General features: G+C 38.6%; 1 protein-coding gene across 1 annotated transcript in view; it reads left to right on the top strand.

Annotated features, from left to right (window-relative positions):
• Nucleotides 1-7336: 7336 nt before the first annotated feature.
• TNKS2 (tankyrase 2) overlaps nt 7337-23103 on the top strand; it is a 28069-nt gene continuing 12302 nt past the window's right edge. Inside the window, exons 1-15 of the mRNA XM_068139688.1 lie at nt 7337-7623; nt 12890-13114; nt 13977-14072; nt 14381-14417; nt 14727-14802; nt 15808-15902; nt 17042-17108; nt 18095-18281; nt 19171-19292; nt 19813-19904; nt 19991-20069; nt 20849-21020; nt 21653-21732; nt 22165-22310; nt 22725-22890. Of these exons, the coding sequence (XP_067995789.1) occupies nt 7422-7623; nt 12890-13114; nt 13977-14072; nt 14381-14417; nt 14727-14802; nt 15808-15902; nt 17042-17108; nt 18095-18281; nt 19171-19292; nt 19813-19904; nt 19991-20069; nt 20849-21020; nt 21653-21732; nt 22165-22310; nt 22725-22890 (1842 nt within the window). The 5' untranslated portion in view covers nt 7337-7421. The remainder of the gene's footprint in view (nt 7624-12889; nt 13115-13976; nt 14073-14380; nt 14418-14726; nt 14803-15807; nt 15903-17041; nt 17109-18094; nt 18282-19170; nt 19293-19812; nt 19905-19990; nt 20070-20848; nt 21021-21652; nt 21733-22164; nt 22311-22724; nt 22891-23103) is intronic.

Raw genomic sequence — 23103 nt, 5'->3', positions numbered from 1 at the left:
CTTTTGTTCTGGTTTTGGTTTGTGCTTGCAGTGAGATCCTGTCAGGTCGTACTTTCTTTCCTTCCTGTTTCCTTTTGTGTAATCTGATACCCCTGCAATAGAGTAGTAAATTGTCCTTATCTCAACTAATAATTCTGCCTCTTGGGCCCTTCCAGCCCCCAACCTCCAACACCTGGGAGTGGAGTGCGGCTTGTGAGAGTAGGCTGTGTTAACCCAGGACATGAGGGCAGACAATGTGTGAGTTGTTCTGATAGAAAAGCCGAACACTGGTCACTTACTCAGTCTTTGCTACAGCTGACTGCTTTCAAATCACTGGATCTAGCTACATAATAGGTGTAGTGCATCAGCGTTGCTGACCTGCCACTACCCCCCCCCTCTGAGCGAGGAATTTTGTATCCTGGTAGAGAACAGCAGAGCCACGCGGTGCGGCCACGCGGCCAGCACCATTTCCTGCCTCCTTATTACGGCACATCCGTGCCACGTTGTCTGGATTATAAACATTACTGAGGAAAGACTCCATGAAGTTCTCAGCTTGTGAGTAAGCCAAGCCCTTTGTAGAGCTTCGTTTAGGATAGCGTTTATATTGCCCCGGGTGGAGGGTTGCCGGTCACTGACCAACCCCTCCCCCGCCACTCTCTGACTCAGTTTAGGTTCTAAGTTCTGTGAATCATTTTGGTTTAAATGCCCATACATAACATTCTGTAAAGATAGTTCCACTAACCGAATATTGATACCTGTGAAGGGCGATTGTAAATACCCCGTTACAGAGTTTGTATATATATAAATAAACTTATTATTTTTCGTTGATGGATCTGCCGTGCATTTCTGAGGGCATATCCACGACAATAGGAAACTGGAATTCCTAATAAAATTATTAGATACTGTTATAGTCTAAAGTGCCTGACTGCTGTCCTAAGTTCTACAGTGTTTTACACCACTCTGACATGTAGCTGATACTTGGGACTTTGGTGGTTGCATCAAACTAGTTCAAATGACACAAATAATCTTTTGCCTGCAGTTAAGGATCTTTAGTAACCTGCATGCATTCAATTCCCTGCCCCTTCCCCTCCCCGGGGGAATATAATTACTCTTGGAACAAATAAGCAATGGGCAGAGGTTGGCTTCATTCGTATCTGTTGCACAGGATTTCAGTTTAAAAGGGCCACAAATGGCTGGGTGCTATGTCCTCATGTACACTGCCAGGACTATTCTGGTGCACACTGAAAAGTTTCTGTACGTGGACAGTATCAAAAGAGACAGCAGTACCTCTACTGCATAAGCTGTCCAGACAACAAAGAGGATCATCAGCCAAATTGTTTCTGAAGAAAAACAGTTACTAACCTACTGGGGGGAAAAGCTATTTCACTGTTACATGACTATGGGACATTTATTTTGTGTGCACATAAATGTGGGCAGAACATTTCAGGCATTTTTAAGATCTTATCTTCCATTCTGCTGTTCTGTTTCCAGTTTTGGAATTGTTTGGGTTATGAGATAGATCTGGAAAGTAGAATAGGCTTTCACTGGGCGTGTACTGGTAAAGCGAGGTAGGAGACTCCTTCACCTAAGTACATTGAGATCCCATTTTGAAGGCCAAATTGCCTGGTCAGATGGGGCAAAGCAGCGAAAATGAAAGGGAGAAGGATGATCATTCACTTCCCTGGAGGAACTCCAGAGTGATAGAACCTGAGATATATTTAGTTTAACCCCAAGTAACCCAGCTGTTGAAATGACAGCCTGTAAAAGTTGACCTAAATACCAATAGTTATCAGTTATGCAACTGTGTAAAGTAAAAGGAACCTATTTTGCAATTTTATAGAAATGTATTTGGTTGTCCCTAAAATGCAAAAACTTCTAAATATATTTCCCAGATATCTAAAAAGAGCCCATGACATTGGATTATCCCATACACCCAAAAATGTTACCATCCATAGAAGAATTCATCAGGTGTTAGGCACTGGATGTACTAGTAGTCAAGTACACAGTGGGTACATGGTATGCAAAATAATCACAGTCCCAGACAGAAATACAATCACTACTATTTACTATTTTTAAGTACCTAGATAATATCACTGTGTAGCCATGATCTTGAGAGTGACCATAGGGCATCATTTCAACAATCAAGGTATGTTCAAGACAAGAAGAAAAACAGTAATCTTCCATAATAAACAGAAAAATTATTTTCCATGCATGAAGAAAGATATAATTGCAGGCTTTCTATAACCTTACAGCACTTAATTTTTTCTCCTTCTTGCTAGAAAATATTTGATAAGACAAAGGTTTTCCATGTCCATAAATTAATGGGATACTGATATTCTTCTCATAGAATCACAGAATCATAGAATGGTAGAGGTTGGAAGGAAACAGTGCATATCATTCAGTCCAATCCCTCTGTCAAAGCAGGATCACCTAGGGCAGGTCACACAGGAACATGTTCAGAGGGTTCTTGAAAGTCTCTAGAGAAACCCTCCACAACCTCTCTGAGCAGAATGTTCCAGTGTTCCATCACCCTTAAAGTAGTTCTTCACGTTGAGTTGGAACTGTGTTCCAGTTTGTTACTGTTGCCCTTTTTACATGCTCATCTGTGACAGCAAGCAACAATACTTAATTTGCTAATACTTTTGGATAATAAATGAAGCCTACCAATACATTTACTTGTCTTTAAACTTAGAAATTGCTTTACATATGGGTTCTGTGTGCGTGGTACTGTTGCCCAAGAAATTATACTTTTAAAATGTTTTAACAGTTATTATTGGTAAGTAGTTGAAAGGCAAATAATTCACCTAACCCTAAATCTAACCCTAATGCTAGCCCTGATGGGTTAGAATTTAGGGTTAGAATTAGGCTTAGGTTTTACAGTTTAGGGTTAGGATTAGGGTTAGAGCTGAGGTTAAGATTAGGGTTTAGGGCTAGCGTTAGGGTTAGTTCACTGCTTCATAGTGAAACTATAATTACCTCTTGAACCAAGTAAATGTTTTGCTTAGGCTTAAGTCAAGTACATAGTTCTCTCTCTTTTTTTTTTTTTTCTCCTTCTTTTTTTCCCCTTCTTTATTTTCCCTCCTTTTTTTTCCCTTCTTTTTTTTTTTTTTCTTCCCTCTTTTTTTTTTTTCTTCCTTCAGGCAATGGAACTAGGTGTTCTAAGAAACCATCATTTTAACTGTTGAGAAATTGCCTCTTCAAGATCTGTCCTGAGAGAACATCTTGCTCACATATGTACAATTAGTTGTAGTAGTACAGTAACACTTTTTAGAAAAGCATTACATCTAGTTACTTCTTTGCTTCCCTTCACACAGCATACTCTGTATGGTATTCATATTATATCAGTATCAGTATCACTAAGGTTGAAAAAGACCCCAAAGATCATTGAGTCCAACCTGTCACTATAGGCAACCAAGTTAGGTGTCTACATTGAAAATATAGCTCCTTACACAAGAGGTAAATTGCCTCACAGGGCAATTGAGAGCTCCTCGGTGAGAAACTTGCCTGCTTTATTAATTATTTGGAGGACCTGGATGCTTTTGTTATCTCTCCGGAGATATTCAAAATCCACCTGGCTGCATTCCTGTGTCATGTGGTATAGGTGACCTAATATAGATGATCCTGCTCTGGCAGGGGCGTTGGACTAGATGATCTTTCGAGGTCCCTTCCAGCCCCTAACATTCTGCGGTTCTGTGTTAAAAGATACAATATTTTGATAACTAAATTGCATACCATCACAGCTTGTCAGCAACTCACAGTGTATCCCCATCTCTAGAGGAACCACTTAGCTCTGTCTTTGCTCCTCTCTGAAACGTTCAGTCTCAGTGTTTCACCGTGTCTAAATCTCCTTTCATTTAATTCTTTTTAAATCCCTTTATTACTCCAGGACGTTTTTTATTTATTTAACTTTACCCCCATCTGCTGGTAAAACAAAGCTAGCACATACAATATGCCACCGATTACAAATGAGTGGCTGGCAGAGAAAAGGAGCTAGCTCCTGCTTGCTTGATATGAGTAGCCAAAGTACTTGATAGATGGGATGAGAAGAGGGAGAAAACAGGTTCCTTTAAAGATCCAGTTGTACACGTATTTACAGTTGTAAAAACTCGTATTTCTCTGATTTGCAGTGAGCTCTTACTTCTTAAATTGATTGATCTTTCTTAAATTAGAAAAAGTAGCTTGCACTGATAGTTTCTATGTATAGCTTAAAAAAAAAATAGAGTACTTCTGTTTCTTTCAAAAAATAATTGTTTTATTTATAGGCATGTTTTATTATTCCCTGATGTACAGTATTAATGTTGGTTTGGGGGGGGGGTTTAACAGGTCTCATCTGGAAATGCTTCAAATTGAATAAATTTTAAATCAGTCTCTTATTTTGGAATAAGCTAAATTGCTGTCATTGATGAGGCATGTCAAATATTCAGAATTTTAGTGTGCTTCCAAGAGGAAAGGAAACCACTGTCTTTTCCAACCTTGTTGATTCCATGATTCTATGACCAATTAGAAAGAGAGAAGAAAGCCTCATGAAATTAAGGTCTGATATGAATATCCTAAATTGGATAGACTGCCTTGTCAGTTGTCCAGAAGCAAACTTTAATGTCCTAAGCAGAAGGATTTATTTTTAAGACTGCCTTAGCCTGTTCATGTCCCTCTTTTTATTTACTTTTTTTTTTAACATTTTCTTTATTATTTTTCTTTTTCTTTCTTATTTTCTGACCTCTAGTGACCAACCACACACGTTTCTAAATAAATTGCTTATAGGCCAGGTCATACCACTAACATAAATGATCTGCAAAGGTAGAGGCTATTAGTATATCACAAATTACACACATTAAAAAAAAAAATAAATAAAAGAACAGTTAAAATGTTTCAATGCTATTAATGGCTGAGCCTCTCAGGTGGTGCTAATAACAGGTGGGTTGTAACCCCTCTCCTCTAGAAAAATCCTAATCATATATGTATTGGATGGGTTTGGCACATGTCTCAGCTATGGTTTTCTAACAATACTATTGTACAGAAGAGTGAAGAAAAGCATTGAATTTTACAGGTTATTTCCTCAAGAAAGAAATACATGTATCAAAATAAAATAAAAAGTAGATTTATTTCACACGATGTGAATCTCAAAAGTTAGTGTGAAGACTATTAATAGACGAATCTTAAAATATGCTCTTTGACTTGCTGAATTCAAGGCTAACTGAATCTTGCTTTTACAGTACAACCTTTTTAATAATTATTTTCCATTCACAGAGATTTGACATAATTTTACACTCAAGCTATCAGGAAACCATACTGGAAGATGAAGTCAGACTATATATGGTACTTTAGAATAATAGTATAATTATAGTATAATTATAAATATAGTAGTATAATGATGTAGAAAGAATGGGGGAGTTTGTTTACTCTAGATCCTGCTCTTTATAATCCTGCTCTCAGTATTTACACAGGAACTTGTACTTCCACGGACAGTTCTTTCTTTAGTTTTGGAATTGAAGCAGCCAAGTTAAGTCAATTGCTACTTCTGCTGTAGGCCTGAAGAAGAGTTTATGAACTCAAAAGCTTGTATATTTTTTTCCAGCTGTGTTGATGAGGCTAATGAAAGACACAAATGGCAGCACTGCAAGTTTTTATTTTCAGTCTGTGGACCCTGAACGTAGAAAGGGCAGTTTTCACAATGCATATTTTGGAGAAGTTTGGAAGGTCTGAGCTGGCTGTAGGCTGACGACCCATATTTGATGACAGTTCTATACTGCGACATTATGGCCATGTGAGAAGCAGTGGGTGAATTACATACATGTGACAAAGCTGATAGAGGGAGTCTGGTCATAGCATGACTTCCCTGCCTGCTGAGATCAATTTGTAACTTAAGTGTTGATGGGAATAAAAGCCAGTGGGATGACAGAAAATACCCATGACCCCTCATGTGTTTGTCAAGCACATGGTTTGTCCCTGCCCTAGATGTGTCCTTCTGTCCTGCTTCTGCTGTGGCTATGCGTAAATACCAGTAAACTAAACAGTTCCAGGACACAGACACAGGCATTGAACCTTGACTTTCAACTGTAGTATGGGTTTACCCTGAGATAGCTAGTAATTTAAATAACAAAAACCAAAACAACAACAATACCTGGGCACAATTTAGACATTAGCATGTAGGAGGGACAGGCAATGTGAATGTAACTACTTTGCTTCAAAGACAGAGAGGTTTAACAGAATGGAAGTGACTAAACTGTGGAAATTAACAGCTTTGTCACTTTCCTAGTTCTTAGGCCATTTAATGTACAACAATAGTCTTCAAGTTCTACCGAGCTGTTCAAGGGAGGCACCTACCTTTCCTGACAATGGAACAGAAAGTTACTGACCCTACTGAACTAACTTTTCCCAAGTGTTTTATTATGTCACAAGTGGAAAAATAAATTTCAAAATTACCAAGTCAATCCTCTAGTAAGTTCTTTCTGAGCACAAGGTTCCCCATCAAGCTTGTTAGGCTTACAAGAGAGGAAAAATGCTTTTTCTTCTCCAAAATCTTGAACTGGTGAGTCCACCAATAGTACTTTCTAGCATGTTTTCTGAGATTAAGAAAGAAAACTAGTTTATATTGTATCATTTCCATTTCATAGCTCTTATGCACTTAACTCCATTTTTAACAGGATATTTTGCTATGTAAATAACTACATAGCGATTTTAAACGATTAGCACCAAAACACGTTTACAGGGCAAGGGGTGAGGGCAGAATAAATCCTTCAACAGTTGTCATCTCCTAAGCGACATTTAATTAATGCAAGCAGCCAAGAGGGGTTTCTATTATTCTGGGACAAATTGCTATCTCGGCATTTGAATTTTTGTGCTGCAAATGTTCCCTTTAAAAGGAGCTGGCAACAGGCTAAAGACCGAGTATGTGAGCAGCGTCTTTTACCTCGCTTTCCCCCCAGCTTTGGAATGCGTGCTAAAAAACTATTTCGCATTAACAGGTATCCGCTTTCAGATCTTGTCCGCAGCAGTAAAGGCCGTCGGGGGAGAGGAGAGACAGCACTTGCAAACAAGCGTGCACTGACATTTAAATGGCCGGAAGACCGGGACCTTAGCGGCTCCAGCACACCTTCCGCGGCTCTCAGCCCCTGCAGCACCTCCCACATCGCCCAACACAGCGACCGAGCAGCACCGTGAGACCCGCACGCCCTCCAACCCAGTTTAGAGCCTCCCGGAAGTCCCGACGGACCCCCAAGCCAGTAGCAGCAGACAAACCCACCCCTAACAGGGGGCGCCTGCGTAGTGAGAGACGGAGCAGTGCTGCTGCCGCGGTCGCTCCGCCCGAATCCTTTCGCCGCATGCGCCGGGCCCAGCGCCCCGCCCAGCGGTGTGTGCGGATGGCTGACGTCGCGGAGAGCCGCGGCCTGTGAGCGGGGCGGTGGGGTCTGTTCGGCCGTCTCCGGCGGGCCCGCCTCGGGATGGCGGGGCGGCGGTGTGCAGGCGGAGCGGCCGCCTTGGCTGAGATGCCTGGCTGTGGCGTGGCGGCGGAGCCCGCTCGGGAGCTCTTCGAGGCCTGCAGGAACGGTGACGTGGAGCGGGTCAAGCGGCTGGTGCGGCCCGAGAACGTGAACAGCCGGGACACGGCGGGCCGGAAGTCTAGTCCGCTGCACTTCGCCGCAGGTACCGGCCTGAGGCCGCCGTTACTGCCTCTCTGGGGACCCGGGGAGTTCAGCAGTAGCCGCGCTGGACGCCAGGCCCTCTGCTGGGCCGTGTACCTCCGCCTCTTTATCGACGCGGGCGGCGAAGGGCTAGGCCGGGCCTCGGAGGAGCACTGGGTGCTTGGCCTCTCCGTAAACCCCCCCCCGCAGGGTGGCGGCTTTGGAACTCTGCGGGCGTGGGAGCGTTTCCCCGGCCCCCATGTGCATCTAGCTCCTGTCCCATGGCGGTGGCCGTGATTAGGTGCTACCCGCGCGGTGCTGGTAGCTGAATGGTACAGGTGGTGGTTTGTTTCTGTCTTTTGTTTGTTTATCTGCAAAAATAAACCTCAGCTGGTATTGAGGACATCTGAACAGGGGGATTAGGCTGTTCCTGTTGTGGCATGTGAGCTTTGACAGGTGATATGTGCTCCAGGTACTGTTTCTGTTGATTTCAGCAGGCCTGTTCATTTTTAACGTTTCGCTCATGAAGAATCCTATCAGATAACACCGTTTCTAGACTTTCTGCATTCTTATCTTTAACAAATGGACTTTGTTAATTCGGAATTTAAATATACAAACAGCTGACATCACAGAACAACTGCTTTCGCTGGCAGCAGGCCAGAAGATTGTATCCCACCTTTTCAGACAAAGACCCGATTGTGACTGTTGTTTTCATGTTGTTTGTTTTGATTTGATTACAGCTTTGAATGCAAGGCCCCAAGGCTGGCAGGCTGCAGAAGACAGCAGCTTCTTTTAGCTAAACTATGCATGTTCTGTTTCTTCACTGAATTGTTTTGGAAAAGGTTTCTACTGAAGGTGCCATTTCCTCCTATTCAGTAGGCTTAATAGGTGTAAGTTCTTGAAAGTCTTTTCAGGACAGAAACTTGATCAACAAGAGACCCTAAGAGACAACTTCAGATATCCTGTTAGAAAACAATTTTGCAACTCTCTTTTTATATTCAGTAGTCCTGCTTGTTCACTAATAAACTCTGAACTTCTTAGCAGATGTGCATATTTTACAGCATTTTGGAGAAGTGAGGGGTTTTCTAATTTTTTTGTGTGTGCTGAAAGAGTTTCTCATGTAATTGTTAGACTTCTAATGTTAAACTGATTGCTGTGTAAGTAGGAGAAGCCATTTTTTTGCTTACATCTACCTCAGATTTGGTAAAGAGAAATAGCTTCTCTCACAAGACTGTGTAAGATGCCAAAAGTTTCTAGTTAAAATGTGACATAAAGTACTTGAGTCATTTCTTAACACTCTCACACTGCTTCAGGTAGGACTCTGATTGTCAGCCTACCTGCAATAGGCTTAGTTCGAAATACAGACATAAGTAATTCCTGGATTTAAGGGTTAGTGGTTTGATTGAGTTTTGTTTTGCTCTTCCTCTGTTATTCACAGTTGAGGTAATACTAGCTTCTTTTGTTTTCTGTCTTGAAAGGAATTACATTCCAGGAAGTAAAAGCAGAAGTCTGTTGTATTCCTGCTTTGTGTAGCCTGAGTGTCTAGGTGTTGGAGAGTACCTTACAAAACTTCTCTGACTGGTTTCATTCAGTTTCCAGACTTTGTTTTGTGGAACAGGTGGAGCTAAAATATGAAGATAGGTTTTGTACTGTGCTTTTTTAGAGATATTCTGGGATGTGAACTTGGAGTCTGTTTTGTAAGTCTTTTCCCAGATCTTACCTAGCAATTTACAAAATAAACCAAATTCTTCTTTTTTCCATGTGTCATTTTGTAAAGGTGGATTTTAAAAGATAGTAAAATATATTTTAAGAGATATTGCAAGTTCTGCCTAGACATGTGTCATCATTGCAAGTAACATATTGGGGTCTTGGTGGAAGTTGATCTTTGGATTTTGTAGTACACAATAGTGTGTGGTTCATGGTGATGAGATAGTTAATTTGCCTCATTGCAAGATAACCATCTGTGGTACCATTTAGCTGGTCTTTCGGAAAAAAGCTCAGGAGCCAAAAGAAACCCCCTAGTCCATGAAAACAATTTCAAAGAGGAGCCATTACAGTAGGTAGTGATCACAGTATCACCAAGGTTGGAAGAGACCTCAAAGATCATCAAGTCCAACCTGTCACCAGAGACCTCAGGACTAGATCAGGGTACCAAGTGCCACGTCCAGTCCCCTCTTGAACACCTCCAGGGATGGTGACTCCACCACCTCCCTGGGCAGCAGCGTGATCCTCTTTCCACTCTCAGTGAAAATGAGAGGAAAGAGAGAGACTGTTGTACAGTTTGGCTACCTCCTCTGTACACATACATCCTTTAGAAAAATAATGAGGAAATATTTCTCTTTCCATATATAGTACCCTCTTCTACAGATGCTTCCACGAGGAAGTAAGGAATCCCTGCTGTGCATTCAGTGCTGAAGATAAACTGCAGAAACTGGTGTGACACAAAGAAGCCCATCTCAACATTAAAATAGCTGCAGGTAGATTAGAGGTATTGCTATACTTAGAGTATTTTCTAAATAGATTCAGGCTTTGTTGCAAGCTGTGTTGCTTATGAAATGTCTCATTGAACCAGTGTACTAAATAGAGAGAAGCCAGGTGAATTCTCTGTGCCTGTAATGAGGTGTACTGCAGCTGATAGTCAGTTATGCTATTGATTCCTGCTAAGGCTGGCATTTTGTGTTCAAAACTGTAGCCATACATCTAAGCTTTAAGGGGCAGGGACAAGAATAAGTGATGTTTAGATGCCAGACATGTAAATTCTGGACAGAGAATTTGTTCAGAGGCTTTTTCTAGTGTAACTAAAGCAGTTCTGGAAAAGTATCTTAGGAAGTAGGAAGTAGAAAGCATTTTGTCATCAAGTACCAACTTTGATGTGTTTGCAGGACTCTGACATCTGAGTAGATTCTTGAAGAACTTAGCAAATTTTGAATACACATTCAAACTAGAAACAGGAAAAAAATTTAAGTTTTGAAGATGTAAGAAGAATCTGGACACATTTAAGAAAAGCTTATAATAGTTATTAAAGATACATTATGACTGCATATCATTTTCTGTATAGACAATATGACTGCATGAATATATGTTGTATAGGCACTGATCTTTTTTTGGCAGCAGAAATATTCATGCATGTTGAGTGACTATAGCTCACTGTGCCTGTGCAGATGAATTGTTATTGCTTGGGCCGTGCACCTGGTCTATCTCATCTCAAGTCCTGAACTCTGTTAGGACAGGCAGAATGCCTTCTGTTTTAGTTACAAGATGGGTAAATACAATGTCGAGTCTCAAAAGTGAGTTGTCTACACTATGTGGTTCTATTGAAGTCAAGGACCTGGCAAGCTAAGATTTGTATTAATCATGTAATTTGAAGAATTGAAGCACAGCACCAGTATAGTCCTGTGACTTTGGACTTGATGATCTTTGAGGTCTTTTCTAACCTTGTTGATTCTGTGATTCTAAAAACTTTCACAATTTTTTTTTTTTAAATAATAATCAGCCTTCAGTGGGGAATGTAAGAGCCCTTGAGGGAAGAGGAGGAACGATAGAATTTAGCAATGGCTTTTCTGAATAATTTTTCTGGCCTCTTTGGCATGGAAAGCTTGTACACAAGATCCCTCAGCAAGTAGGATCCAGTAATTGTTTAATAACAGCGATGTTTGGGGTTTGAGTTCCAAATAGCAAAGGCAAAAGTGCTTCTTGCTCCAGGATTTGGGTTGCTGGCTGTCTGGGAAAAAGGTTTTTCTAAAAGTAAAGAACATACTATGGAAAAGTTCAGTTGCAATTAAAACTGAAGAGTTCATTTGTAACTAAAATGCTGACACTTCTATGCTTTTATGACTAGGTCACTGGAATGTTGTTTAGTTATCACAAACAAACATCATTTCTAGGTTATGGTTTCAGAGAGTTAAACCTCCCTACTAATGTTCCATGGATTTGTAACAAAATATACTTTGCTACAGTCTGAGTGTCACTGATTTTGACAACTATGTGATGATTCAGTCTGAGGAAAAAGCTCAAGACTTCATCCCTAACCAGTTTTCGATCTCTTCAGGAGAATGGTTTGCAACTCAGATATTTAAAGCAAGGAAGGCCAACTTCTGCACACAGAAATTGTTTCCCAGAAGGTAATTGGCACAAGTCTGATAGATACCAAAATATGGCTTTTAACTGCTCTGAGAACCCTCTCCCAAAGAGGCCTTCATGAAATGTTTGAGGGATTTCTCTGTGCCGTGGGCTTTGGAATATAACCAGATGGGTAATGCTACAAGCAAAAATCATAAGTCTTTCTGGCCTCTTGGTGCAGATACTGGAGAAAACATAGATACAGTTTGATGTCCTTGTATATTTGCTGTTACATAAATGTGCAAGGTACAGCTGGCATTAAACAATAGTAGATACAGACTTGGCATATGAGAGCAATTACCTTATTTGTCATATTTTTCTAGACCCCAAATGTACAAGTGGCATATTTTTTTTAACACCTACTAACATGGACAGGTTTGTTTAAAAAAAAAAAAAAGGTGCCTCCAAACGTGTGAGAGCATTTTTGTGCTTCAGTTATGACCAATCATTTTAAGGCATCACTGAAAATAGACATTATTAATACCTTTCAATTATGATTGTGCATGCTGTCATAATAAATTTCCTCAACGAAAGAATTGATCTTGAATCAATTTCTTATGTCCCTGTGGGTTTTCTTATGTGATCATTTCAAAGATGGAAGCTGTGCTCACATCAGTTATTCCTGAGAAAGCAAATAGCCATGTGTCTAGTTTTAACTCGACAGCGGTGCTGCTTACTTGCTCTTTTTAAAAAATGTTTCTGTAAAATACTTCTCATGCTGTAGGAATATCTTTTTAAAGCTTTAGAATCTGAGTTATGCATGCATTGGCTAGTAGCCAGTCTCATCACTGCTGCTCCCAGGGCTCATCTACAAACTGACTGTGGGTTGGCAGAGTATCATACAAAATATTGTTGAGTTAAATAGGCCCATAAAAGAACTGAAAAAGAGGGGTTTGTTGTCAGTGGTTTGTTCTGCTTTGTTTTCAAGAAGCTGTTGACTCATGGGAGGCCTATGAAGATATGCATTGTTCCAGAAATCTTGGCTAATATTTTTCGGTTGATTTTCATCTAATTTTTAGGGATTTAAAACTAGCCTTCATGTGTAAATGTTCCTTACATGTGACTTTATGCAGAGTGGTTACTGTTATTTAAGTTTGTTGGTTTAATCTGTAGAACAGGGAATTCTCTTAAACCCAGCCTTATATCTTTTCTTCTTTTATCTCTTCCAGGTTTTGGTCGCAAGGATGTAGTTGAATATTTACTTCAAAGTGGTGCCAACGTCCACGCACGAGATGATGGAGGCCTTATTCCTCTTCACAATGCTTGCTCTTTTGGTCATGCTGAAGTAGTCAATCTCCTCTTGCGGCATGGTGCAGATCCTAATGCTCGGGATAATTGGAATTACACTCCCCTTCATGAAGCAGCCATTAAGGGCAAGACAGATGTCTGCATCGGTAATTTTCTCCCACTTTTCCTGTGACTGGTTGTTTCTTTCTACTGTGAAAAATCAAGTCCTTTTAAACACTATTTTGATTCTATGAAGCTATGGCTGGCATAAGGATTAAAACTATAAATCCTTCACAGACTCATACACCAGTTTTCTAAGAAATGAGATTTTAGATCTGCCTGGTTTTGGTAATTGCATAAGTATGAAAGCTCACATCAGCGTCATGGGGGAAATGATTTGGTGTGACATAGTGGAGCTCCTCTTCTCCAGCCTAAACTCTTACACTGCCTTATACTGCTACTCACAGTGCAGTGGAAGGAGCAAAACTAGGTTTAATAATTAATTCATTCTGTCTCTTTGCAGCAGCCATGTTAGTTAAGGATAGGATCTAAATTTTAATTATATTGTTTTGCCTACACAATTCTTAAGAGATAGGAAAAGGTAAAATGATATGTGGTGGAAAAAAAAATGTTGTGGGTTGTTCTCATTTACTTTGTTGAGGAGAGTCTTATATAAAACATTGTCTATTTGGCCCAATAATGCAAGATGCAATGGCCTGTTACTGCTGTACACAGTTTAGGCCATATTACCTTGGGGATTTGAGGCAGCATACTTCGGACTTGCTGGGAAATAGCTGCTGGTTTTTGTGGTGTTCCTTTTCAGTTCTGCTTTTTTCTTATAAAATACATCTAGGCACGTTTTGCTAGTTGAACAGATAACATTGAGGAATTCTGACATTAAGAACTTGAGATGGGAAGTTAGGATCAGTAACTGGATGTTTGTTTTGTTGCTGGAGGCTTACAGTAATGATAGGTCTCATAAGATCTGTCTCAGAGAATTTCCTCATGGAAAACTTTGGCATTTTGTAGTACTGCTGCAGCATGGTGCTGAACCAACCATCCGGAACACAGATGGAAGAACAGCTTTGGACTTAGCAGACCCGTCTGCAAAAGCAGTGCTGACTGGTACGTGATAATCTTTAATTTGACTGCTACCAGTCACAACATAATCTAATACAGTATCTCAGTTTTGTGTTTCTTTATTAGTTTAACTTTTTTTTGGTTTATAATTCAAAATAGAAACACCTATGTGGCCTTCATCATCTCGATCATGGGATGTGTTCTGGATAAATAGTTTGTGTTAGTTCAGTAATGGATTGTCACATTTTTAGCAGTTTATGTTCTCAAAAACTTCATAAAAGGAGGAGAAGTAGTGAACTTCGTATGTATAGATCTATATTTAACAACTAAAGAAACTCCCTTTTGTCTTCCAGGTGAATACAAGAAAGATGAGCTCTTAGAAAGTGCCAGGTATGCATGTTTGGAAGATCTGGAATCTAGTTAACAGTTTCAGGATTGTATGTAATGAATATACCTTTGAGCTGGCAATCCCATGTAGATGCTCAGCTTTGGCTGTTATCTATGAATAAAGCTACAAAAATAGTTGTATAAATAGATTTTTACTTTTATTGCTGACAGTAGAGAAGTGAATGTGTTACTTAAGAACAGGTATGATGGACATTATAGCAAGGAAAATGTGAAAATATAATAAGCTACTAAGAACTGGAGTAAAATGTTTCAGCCTCTTTAATTTCTTTAATTTTTTTTTTTTTTTTCCAGGAGTGGAAACGAGGAGAAGATGATGTCTCTTCTTACACCATTAAATGTTAACTGCCATGCAAGTGATGGCAGAAAGGTATTCTGGTTTAAAATGTGATTTCGAAGTTACTCTTTGACTGGATTTTAAGAATGTTAGACTCTATTTTCCTTAATATATCTGGGAAAATAAGATAGTGTCTCTGTAGGAGCCAGCTGATTTTTTTTGTTTTGTTTTTCTTTATTTGGTTGATTTGGGGTTTGAGAACTATGTGAGTATTTCTATCTAGGAGCAGTAAACAAGCACATCTTCAATTGGTACTTCTGCTTGGCCAGCCTTGTCATAGATTCTTCTTGCTATCACAGGGATACATGCAGACCCTATATTTGCCATACAGTCTAGACAAATTGCTGCTGCCTTGGAAACAAATCTGTTCATTACTGTAAGTCCTGGTAAAGAACTATGTGAAAATCTTCAAAATCTACTTTTAGAAAATCCTATTAGTCTCTTGGGTTCATCCACCTATCCTACCAAATGCTCAGATTATTTGGTATCAATTTTGAGTATTGTTCTAACTGTTCAAGGCTTTGTGGTAAGATCCTAGGATCTCCAAAATGTGTACCTGTCTCCATTTTTTCACTTCCTAGTTATGAGACTTACTCTCTGGGAACTGTTTAAACCCATTTCAGTTGATGAGTTTTGTAAATGAAGAGCGTAGCATTTCTCTTCACTAGTTTAATCTATTGATGTGCAGTCATTGTTTCTAATGGTCTTTCACAGGGGATGTAGTTTGTCCTAATAGTTTCTAGTTATGGTAGACTAAAAGACAAAAATGGACTGCAGGACTCAAAAATACTTTAAGAGGACCTTCGTTGTCAGAATATATTGGTGATGGAGTAAATACAGCATTTGTGGTCATGTTTGGTGACTGAGAAGAGTCAGTAAGCAATGAATATAATTCTCAAATGTCTGATTCAGTACTCTTTTTTTTTTAATATTATAAGTATTTTAAGGACTTCAGTAATTAGTACTAAGTTTTTTGGGGAAAAAAATGTGAATCTTGATTTTTGTGTTACTGATTGCTTCTACGTTCTGTCGTTTCAGTCTACTCCTTTACATTTAGCAGCTGGGTATAACCGTGTAAAAATAGTGCAGCTCTTACTGCAACATGGAGCAGATGTACATGCAAAGGATAAAGGGTAGGTTTATTTTTCCTTTGCACAGAATAAACACAGTTTGTTAAAATTGAGGTGAAGTAAAAAATAGTAATACTGCTTTAACCATAAGGAATTTCTGACATGAGACTGATCTGCCATCTTTACCTTGTTACTAAAATAAAAGGCAAAATATACAGGCTTAAGACATGAATCAATAGAATCAAATGTGAGCTGACCATAGAATATGATGCCTGCAGGTACCACTAGCCAAATTATCTTGTTTAATAAAACATCTTCATACATCACTGTGAAGTCAGCAAATATTTCAATGATTGTATCTATCTTGATTTTCTTTCTGCATTCAAGTTTCTGCACTTCTTTTTGCAAAGAATGTGATAAAAATTGAAGATCTGTTTCCCAGAGGTTTTAGTTAGACTGTTTTCAAGCATTTGGTTGTTATGTAAGGAAATGTTATGAAATATGGACATGCTAAGTTTTAGTTACATAAAATGATAAACCTGTTTTTAAAATGTGTGTATAGTGCATTAAAGATTATAGAAAGGAAACACTTATTCCTCCTTTTTCATAGGTTCACTTCATAGCTACATAAGTAGCTGCCTGATGAGACAGGTTTAATTGTCCTCTCAGGACTGGAATTCACTTTTGTCATTTCTTCCTCACTACCCCACAGTGAAATAATTCACTGGGTTTTGAGGGAGTATGAGGCTGTCTTTTAAACCTATGTAGCTCTGCTGTTGCTGTACAATACAGTGTAGTTACCTAAACATTAGCCAGTACACCACCTTTAGTTTTCGAGGCAGAAGATAACCTTACAGCATTTTCTTGTGAAAAAGGAAAATACTACTATCACTCCTGAAAGGCCCCTGCAAATAGTTTTTCCTGTTTGGGGTTCTGAGTCTTAAGTAGAACCATTTCATTTGCCATAAGATGGTGCAATTAATTTCTCATCTTATGATTATTTTAAATGTTTATTGTTCTGAAAAATGCTGACCAATTTCTCTGTGTTCCTGTCCAACTTATTTCTCCTTAATGTCATTTGTCTGCTATTTATTGCAAAATGTTCAAGGTGCAACATAGTACAACTTGCAGTGTTATAGATGTATTTGGAATTGAAATACGTGAACTAAGATAACCATCCTCCACGTTTCTCTTCTCTATAGAGATTTGGTGCCACTTCACAATGCCTGTTCCTATGGCCATTATGAAGTAACAGAGCTTCTAGTCAAGGTTGGTCTTTGAAGAGATGGAAATGCATGTTGTTTAATAAGAACAGTTTGTAATATACTAATGCAAACTGCATTTATTTATTTTGTACTTAGCTTTACAAAAATTATCGATGGATTCCTTTGGCTCTGTGTTAGTTAGTGATTATTAAGATGGAGCTACAGAACTTTCTGTTTGCAAGGAGGCTTTGTCCTTTTAAGTGTGCTTTTCTAATTTTTCACTCTCTGCTCCAGAGTCAAATGTTTTTGTACCACCAAGTACTTCTTACCTCTACCTTCCCACTCAAAAAAAAAACAAACAACCCAGAACAAACCAACAAACAAAACCAAAAAACACCACCACATAACCAAGAAACAAAACAAACAAAAAAAAAACAACAAACACCACCAAAACTGAGCAATATTGTGAGCTTGAACAGTAGAAAAATAATTCAGAAGACAGAGTATTGAGGCTTTTTAAAAGGATACTGGTAAATATTGTAAAAGCTTTATAATTAAAGTGTAATCAGTCCCACAAGGGAATGAACGTTACAACATCAGTTCTAGACCTGAATTGTGGCCTTTGCTCACAAAAGAAGAAAAATGTGTTTTCCTAATGTAAGTGAACCCTCAGAATAGAGACAGTTGCAGGTGTTCACCCTAGGCTTTTACTGCAACAGCAAGAAATGGGAGCTTGTTCAAAGGTGATTTGGAGTGTATGAATTAGGCTCTTTCTCCAAGCTGACCTGTAGCAGAGCTGCTCTTAGAGAGATGCTAAAGAAAGCCTGAAGAGACTAGACTGCTTTTGGCTTGTTTTAATGTGCCTGTAAGGCACTAGAGGATTAAAACCTGCAGTATGCTGAAATGTTGTGCTGTGTTGAAAATTAATGTCTGGGATACAATTTGCAGACAACCATTGACTTTTAACAGTCTACAACACTGAACTAATTACAAGTCTTTCTAATGATCTGGTTTTGATACTGCATCTTTTTTACTGCTTTCCCTTTCAAGCATGGAGCATGTGTAAATGCAATGGATCTGTGGCAATTCACCCCTCTGCATGAAGCAGCATCTAAGAACAGGGTGGAAGTGTGTTCTCTTTTGTTAAGTTATGGTGCTGACCCAACACTGTTGAACTGTCACAACAAAAGCACCATTGACTTGGCTCCAACACCTCAGTTAAAAGAACGATTAGCATGTGAGTATAAAGAGAGTTCACCTTTACAGTTACAGATTGTAATGTGTACTTAGGTTCTCTAGATAGTGACCTGACAGAAATCAGATTTTGAAAATGCTTACACTTTCCAAGCAATTGTGCAGTGTTGCACCATACACTTAATTGTTTACCATTTAAGATTGCTACATTTTCTGAATGCAAACATTTGAAATCATTTTGTTAGTTTTATAGTCATATGATTGTGATGGGGTTTGTATCTTTTTTTTCCCTGAATACATGCTTTCCCTCACAACCTTGCCAGTATACTTTAATTCTCAATATGTGCTCCTGTTACTGCTTCAAGACTCTTTAGTAATTTTTGTTAGAAGAAAGAAAATAGGTAACTGTTTGGACTATTAAATATGAGCATGCCACACTCACTGAAAGATCAAAAAAAGGATGCAAGTTACTGATTTTTGTCCAGCAAACTTCAGTAGTTGAAAAAAAAAATTGCCTTAAATACTGTCCTTAAATGATCAACTAATAACCTTCTGGGATATTTATAAAAATTATCATTAAATACTATTGGACTTCAGGTTATGATGTAGGATGGTTTTCCAAAGGCAGGCCAGAAGTAGAGGTTTATATATGCTTGAATTGGTACATATGCAAAGAGTGGAACTTAAAACAGTACTGAGTGAAACAGGTCTTACTCAGCCAATTTGGATGTCTCTGGCTTGGGTTTAGAAACAAAATGTGTACTTACAGTGTTTTGACTTAGCTAAGAAGTTCTCTCCAGTGATGTAGAAGCTTAAGTCCATGTTAGAAATGTCTGCACCATGGTCTGCTCAGGAAAAAAAAAAAATCTAAGCAAAACAATCCTTGTGGTGTTAATGAGTGTAACCTGGTATGTATTTATTTCTTTTTCAAGATGAATTCAAAGGTCACTCACTGCTGCAGGCTGCAAGAGAATCGGACGTAGCTCGTATAAAGAAGCACCTTTCTTTGGAGACCGTAAACTTCAAGCATCCTCAAACGCACGAGACTGCATTGGTAATATCTCAGGATTTACTAATTATTTTGCCTATATTGTGGCTGCCTAAGCATACAAAGTAATAGTTTAGAGCTAAAAATTTTAGAGTCAAACAGTTTAGTTCAGACCAACTTAGAACATTCAGTGTCTAGTTAAATAGCATTGATTAATATTTTATTCTCAAGGTTAATCTTAAAACTAAATTGCCTGCTTAATTTAGGTTGTCTAAATTACTGTTTCTCTGTAGAACAATCTAGTTTTACATAGCAGCAAGCTATGTATATTAGGTTTGTTTTGTAAAGCTTGAGGGTTTTCAGCAATTATTGAAGCAAGAGCTCTGGAAAATACCAGGGTAACTCCAAAGGCCCATGTGAAATCTCCTGAATTAATAAGCTTCTACATGTTTTTGTTTGGTGGTGTTTGTTTGGGTTTTTTTCTGTTGGGCTTGCACATGACCAGCTCTTAACTGCCAGCTGATCAACAAGCTGTAAAACCTGTATATTGCTAGCTAATTAATGCTACCATTTTAAATCTTCATAGCACTGTGCTGCTGCATCTCCCTATCCTAAGAGAAAACAAGTATGCGAATTGCTGCTGAGGAAAGGAGCCAACATCAATGAAAAAACAAAAGAGTGAGTGGTTACAAATGAATATGTCTTAAGTGTTTAGAAGATTTTTCAAATTATTTTTTAACTCTTTAATAATTTTTTCTTTGAAGCTTCTTGACTCCTCTGCATGTGGCATCAGAAAAGGCTCATAATGATGTTGTTGAAGTAGTTGTGAAACATGAAGCTAAGGTATGAGTTAATAATCATACTTCTTTTGTTGTTGTTGAGGTTTCCCTACCACACAGGTTTTCCCACTATGAGAATGGTCATCTGAGTAGACAGACTTTCCTAAAGTAATCCATTTTGGAAGGTTGTATATTTAAATACTTTTAAGAGGCCATCAGTCCAACAGTACAGCCCTGTATGTGGAGACAACATCCTAAGTTTGGTCCTATTTTATAAATACAAATGTAGTTTTTGTAGTTTTCACTGTTAACTAAAACTTTGTAGAGTGTCTTATTTGATGCTTTGTTGTTCAGCAATAATAATGAAATGCTGAAGTTAAAAGGTCAGTATGGGATATATCCAAACAACAAGAAGCTAGACCGGCCTGCATAATAGATAGGCTTTATGTGATGTTGTGTGCAGTTAAATCATAGCAGTGTTGAGTTCAAATTTCTGCAAAAAAGTGGAGAGAAAATACTCTCTGTAATGCTTAAATTCTCCAAAACTCTCTCAGAAATTTGACTGCAGCCTGACTGCTGTGAAATTTCCAAAGCAGTGATCAAAACCAGAGGAAGAGTGGGGAATTCAAGTAAGCTTTAGGTGTAGAGTGTTAAATACACCTTTACTGAAACATGAAGTCCTCGGTCTGGGGGGGGGGGGAAGAATAACAAAACCAACCAAACAAATCCATACAATAAACCAGTGTGTTCTTTTAATTAAAGTGAATCTTGTGAAGCTATTTCAGTCAGCAGCTTTTACATTGAATTTTTATGGTGGTATTTCTTGTTTGTTGTTATTTTTAGGTTAACGCATTAGATAATCTTGGCCAGACCTCTCTTCACAGAGCAGCACATTGTGGTCATCTTCAGACATGCAGGTTGCTGTTGAGTTCTGGGTGTGATCCTTCCATTGTGTCTCTGCAGGGCTTTACAGCCTTACAGATGGGAACTGAAAACGTGCAGCAGCTACTACAAGGTACAACTGATTTATTCAAGATCCACATCTAAAGTAATGTAGTTCTTCATTTCACTTGCCATTTCAAGTGCTATTAAAAACATAAATACTTTATACCAAAGATAGTACTGGGTTGTGCAGTTCCTGTTCTACAGCCACATGCACAGCTCTAGGTGTGGGTAAGTGTCACACACTCTCTAGTATTCAGCTACACAGATTGTCAAAGATGCTCAGAATGTTTCATTGTATAGCCATCTGGAATTATTTTGGGGAAATCTTGATGTAGGCAGGGAGGCATTTTGTAAGTAGAAAATGAATTTCAGATGCTAAAAAATGGCTACCTTGCATCTGAGCACAAGGAACAGGGCTCATGGACTTTCAAGAGTAAGGTTTGGACATACACATAGGTAAGCTTCTTGATGTAGTCTAGTTCTGAAACTGAAATAAGAATGTTTACTTGTACAATATTTCAAAATGGACAGGAAGCATGTTGCTAAAGGCAACTTTGCAAACGCTGTTACAGCTAGTAGCTGCAGCTGACAAAACTTGTCCATAATTGGGTAAATTTTTAAGGGCAATCTTTGAAATAAATTGTTTCCTGTCTTAAGAGATTTCTCCAACTAACACATCATGCATCTTCATTTGTTTTGCAGAAGGTATCCCATTAGGTAATTCTGATGCAGATCGACAGTTGCTAGAAGCTGCAAAGGCTGGCGATGTGGATACTGTAAAAGTAAGCTTAAACTTCTCCTGAAAATAAGAGGGAATTATATCCTGAACTATAATTTCTGAAAACAAGCAATCAAACACCCTTTCACTGACTGCTTTAAAGTCGTGATCCCTGTCCTAAAACCTTTGTATTGCACAAAAGTTACAAATGACAAAATGCAATGTTTGCTACTTCTAGAAGTTTGTCTCGTATAAGAAGCTTAAATTAGAAGTCACAAGTGTGAATGTGGGAGAAAGGAGTATTTAATTATTTTTTTCCCTTGGAACATGATGTGTGGAAATTAAAGGGTTTATGTGAAAAATAACTGAAGAAATTAGCTTCCTTTTTAATGAAATTTTTCCAAAATTAGATCAGTATAACAACATTCAATGACTGACTAAAAGGTGTGTCAGTGTTATAAATAGCAATGTATGTTTTGTTTTGGGAACTTCACAGAAACTGTGCACAGTTCAAAGTGTGAACTGCAGAGACATTGAGGGACGTCAGTCTACACCGCTTCATTTTGCAGCTGGATATAACAGGGTATCTGTTGTTGAGTATCTTCTTCAGCATGGAGCTGATGTGCATGCAAAAGATAAGGGGTAAATACTCAAATGTATATTCTTGGCAATTGGTGATATCTGTTGGCTCTTGAATACTGCTAGCTGATAAGCATCCTTTCTTCAAACATTATTTTTTTTATTTTTACTGGGGGGAGGAGAGAGTTCTGTTAGAGTCAATATGTTCTCTTAGAATCAATATCCACCACAGCATTTTGTTGTACTAGAGACTAGTGTTCCAAGAAATTGTGTGGTTTTACTGCTTTTCAGTGCCACTGCTGATTGCATTTTTACTACTTGGGCAGTAGATATCCCTACAATATTAGGCTGAAAATATAAAAATGTTTTTGTTGTGGTGTGATTGTGAAGGTGTGTTGTGTTAAAAGTTTGTATCACTTTGTGGAAAAGAAGACCCAATTTTTAAAGACTTGTTTTCTTTTTTTGATTCATTTCCAGAGGACTTGTCCCTTTGCATAACGCTTGCTCATATGGTCACTATGAAGTAGCAGAACTTCTGGTTAAACATGGTGCGGTTGTCAATGTAGCTGACTTGTGGAAATTCACTCCCTTGCATGAAGCTGCAGCAAAAGGAAAATACGAGATCTGCAAACTCCTCTTGCAGGTATTACATATGCTAGAGAGAGGGTCCTTTCTTTGCTTCCCTGATCAGCCTGAAATACAATTTGACTTCTTTAAAAAATTGACTTCATTTTTGCAGTTTCTAAATGATTGTAGTTGAACCTATGTTTTCAGCAAAAGGGATACTAATTAGCAACTGTGTAGTCTTTCCTCGCAAAGTAATCGGAAGGCTGTCAGTGAAGCATTTGAATGTGTG

This window comes from Melanerpes formicivorus, unplaced genomic scaffold (assembly GCF_026170545.1).
Source record: "Melanerpes formicivorus ecotype bairdi unplaced genomic scaffold, bMelFor1.0.p_v2 SCAF_6, whole genome shotgun sequence".
Classification (NCBI taxonomy): Eukaryota; Metazoa; Chordata; class Aves; order Piciformes; family Picidae; genus Melanerpes; species Melanerpes formicivorus.
The sequence above is the reverse complement of the archived record's forward strand: the minus strand, read 5'-3'. Positions and strand labels throughout refer to the sequence as shown.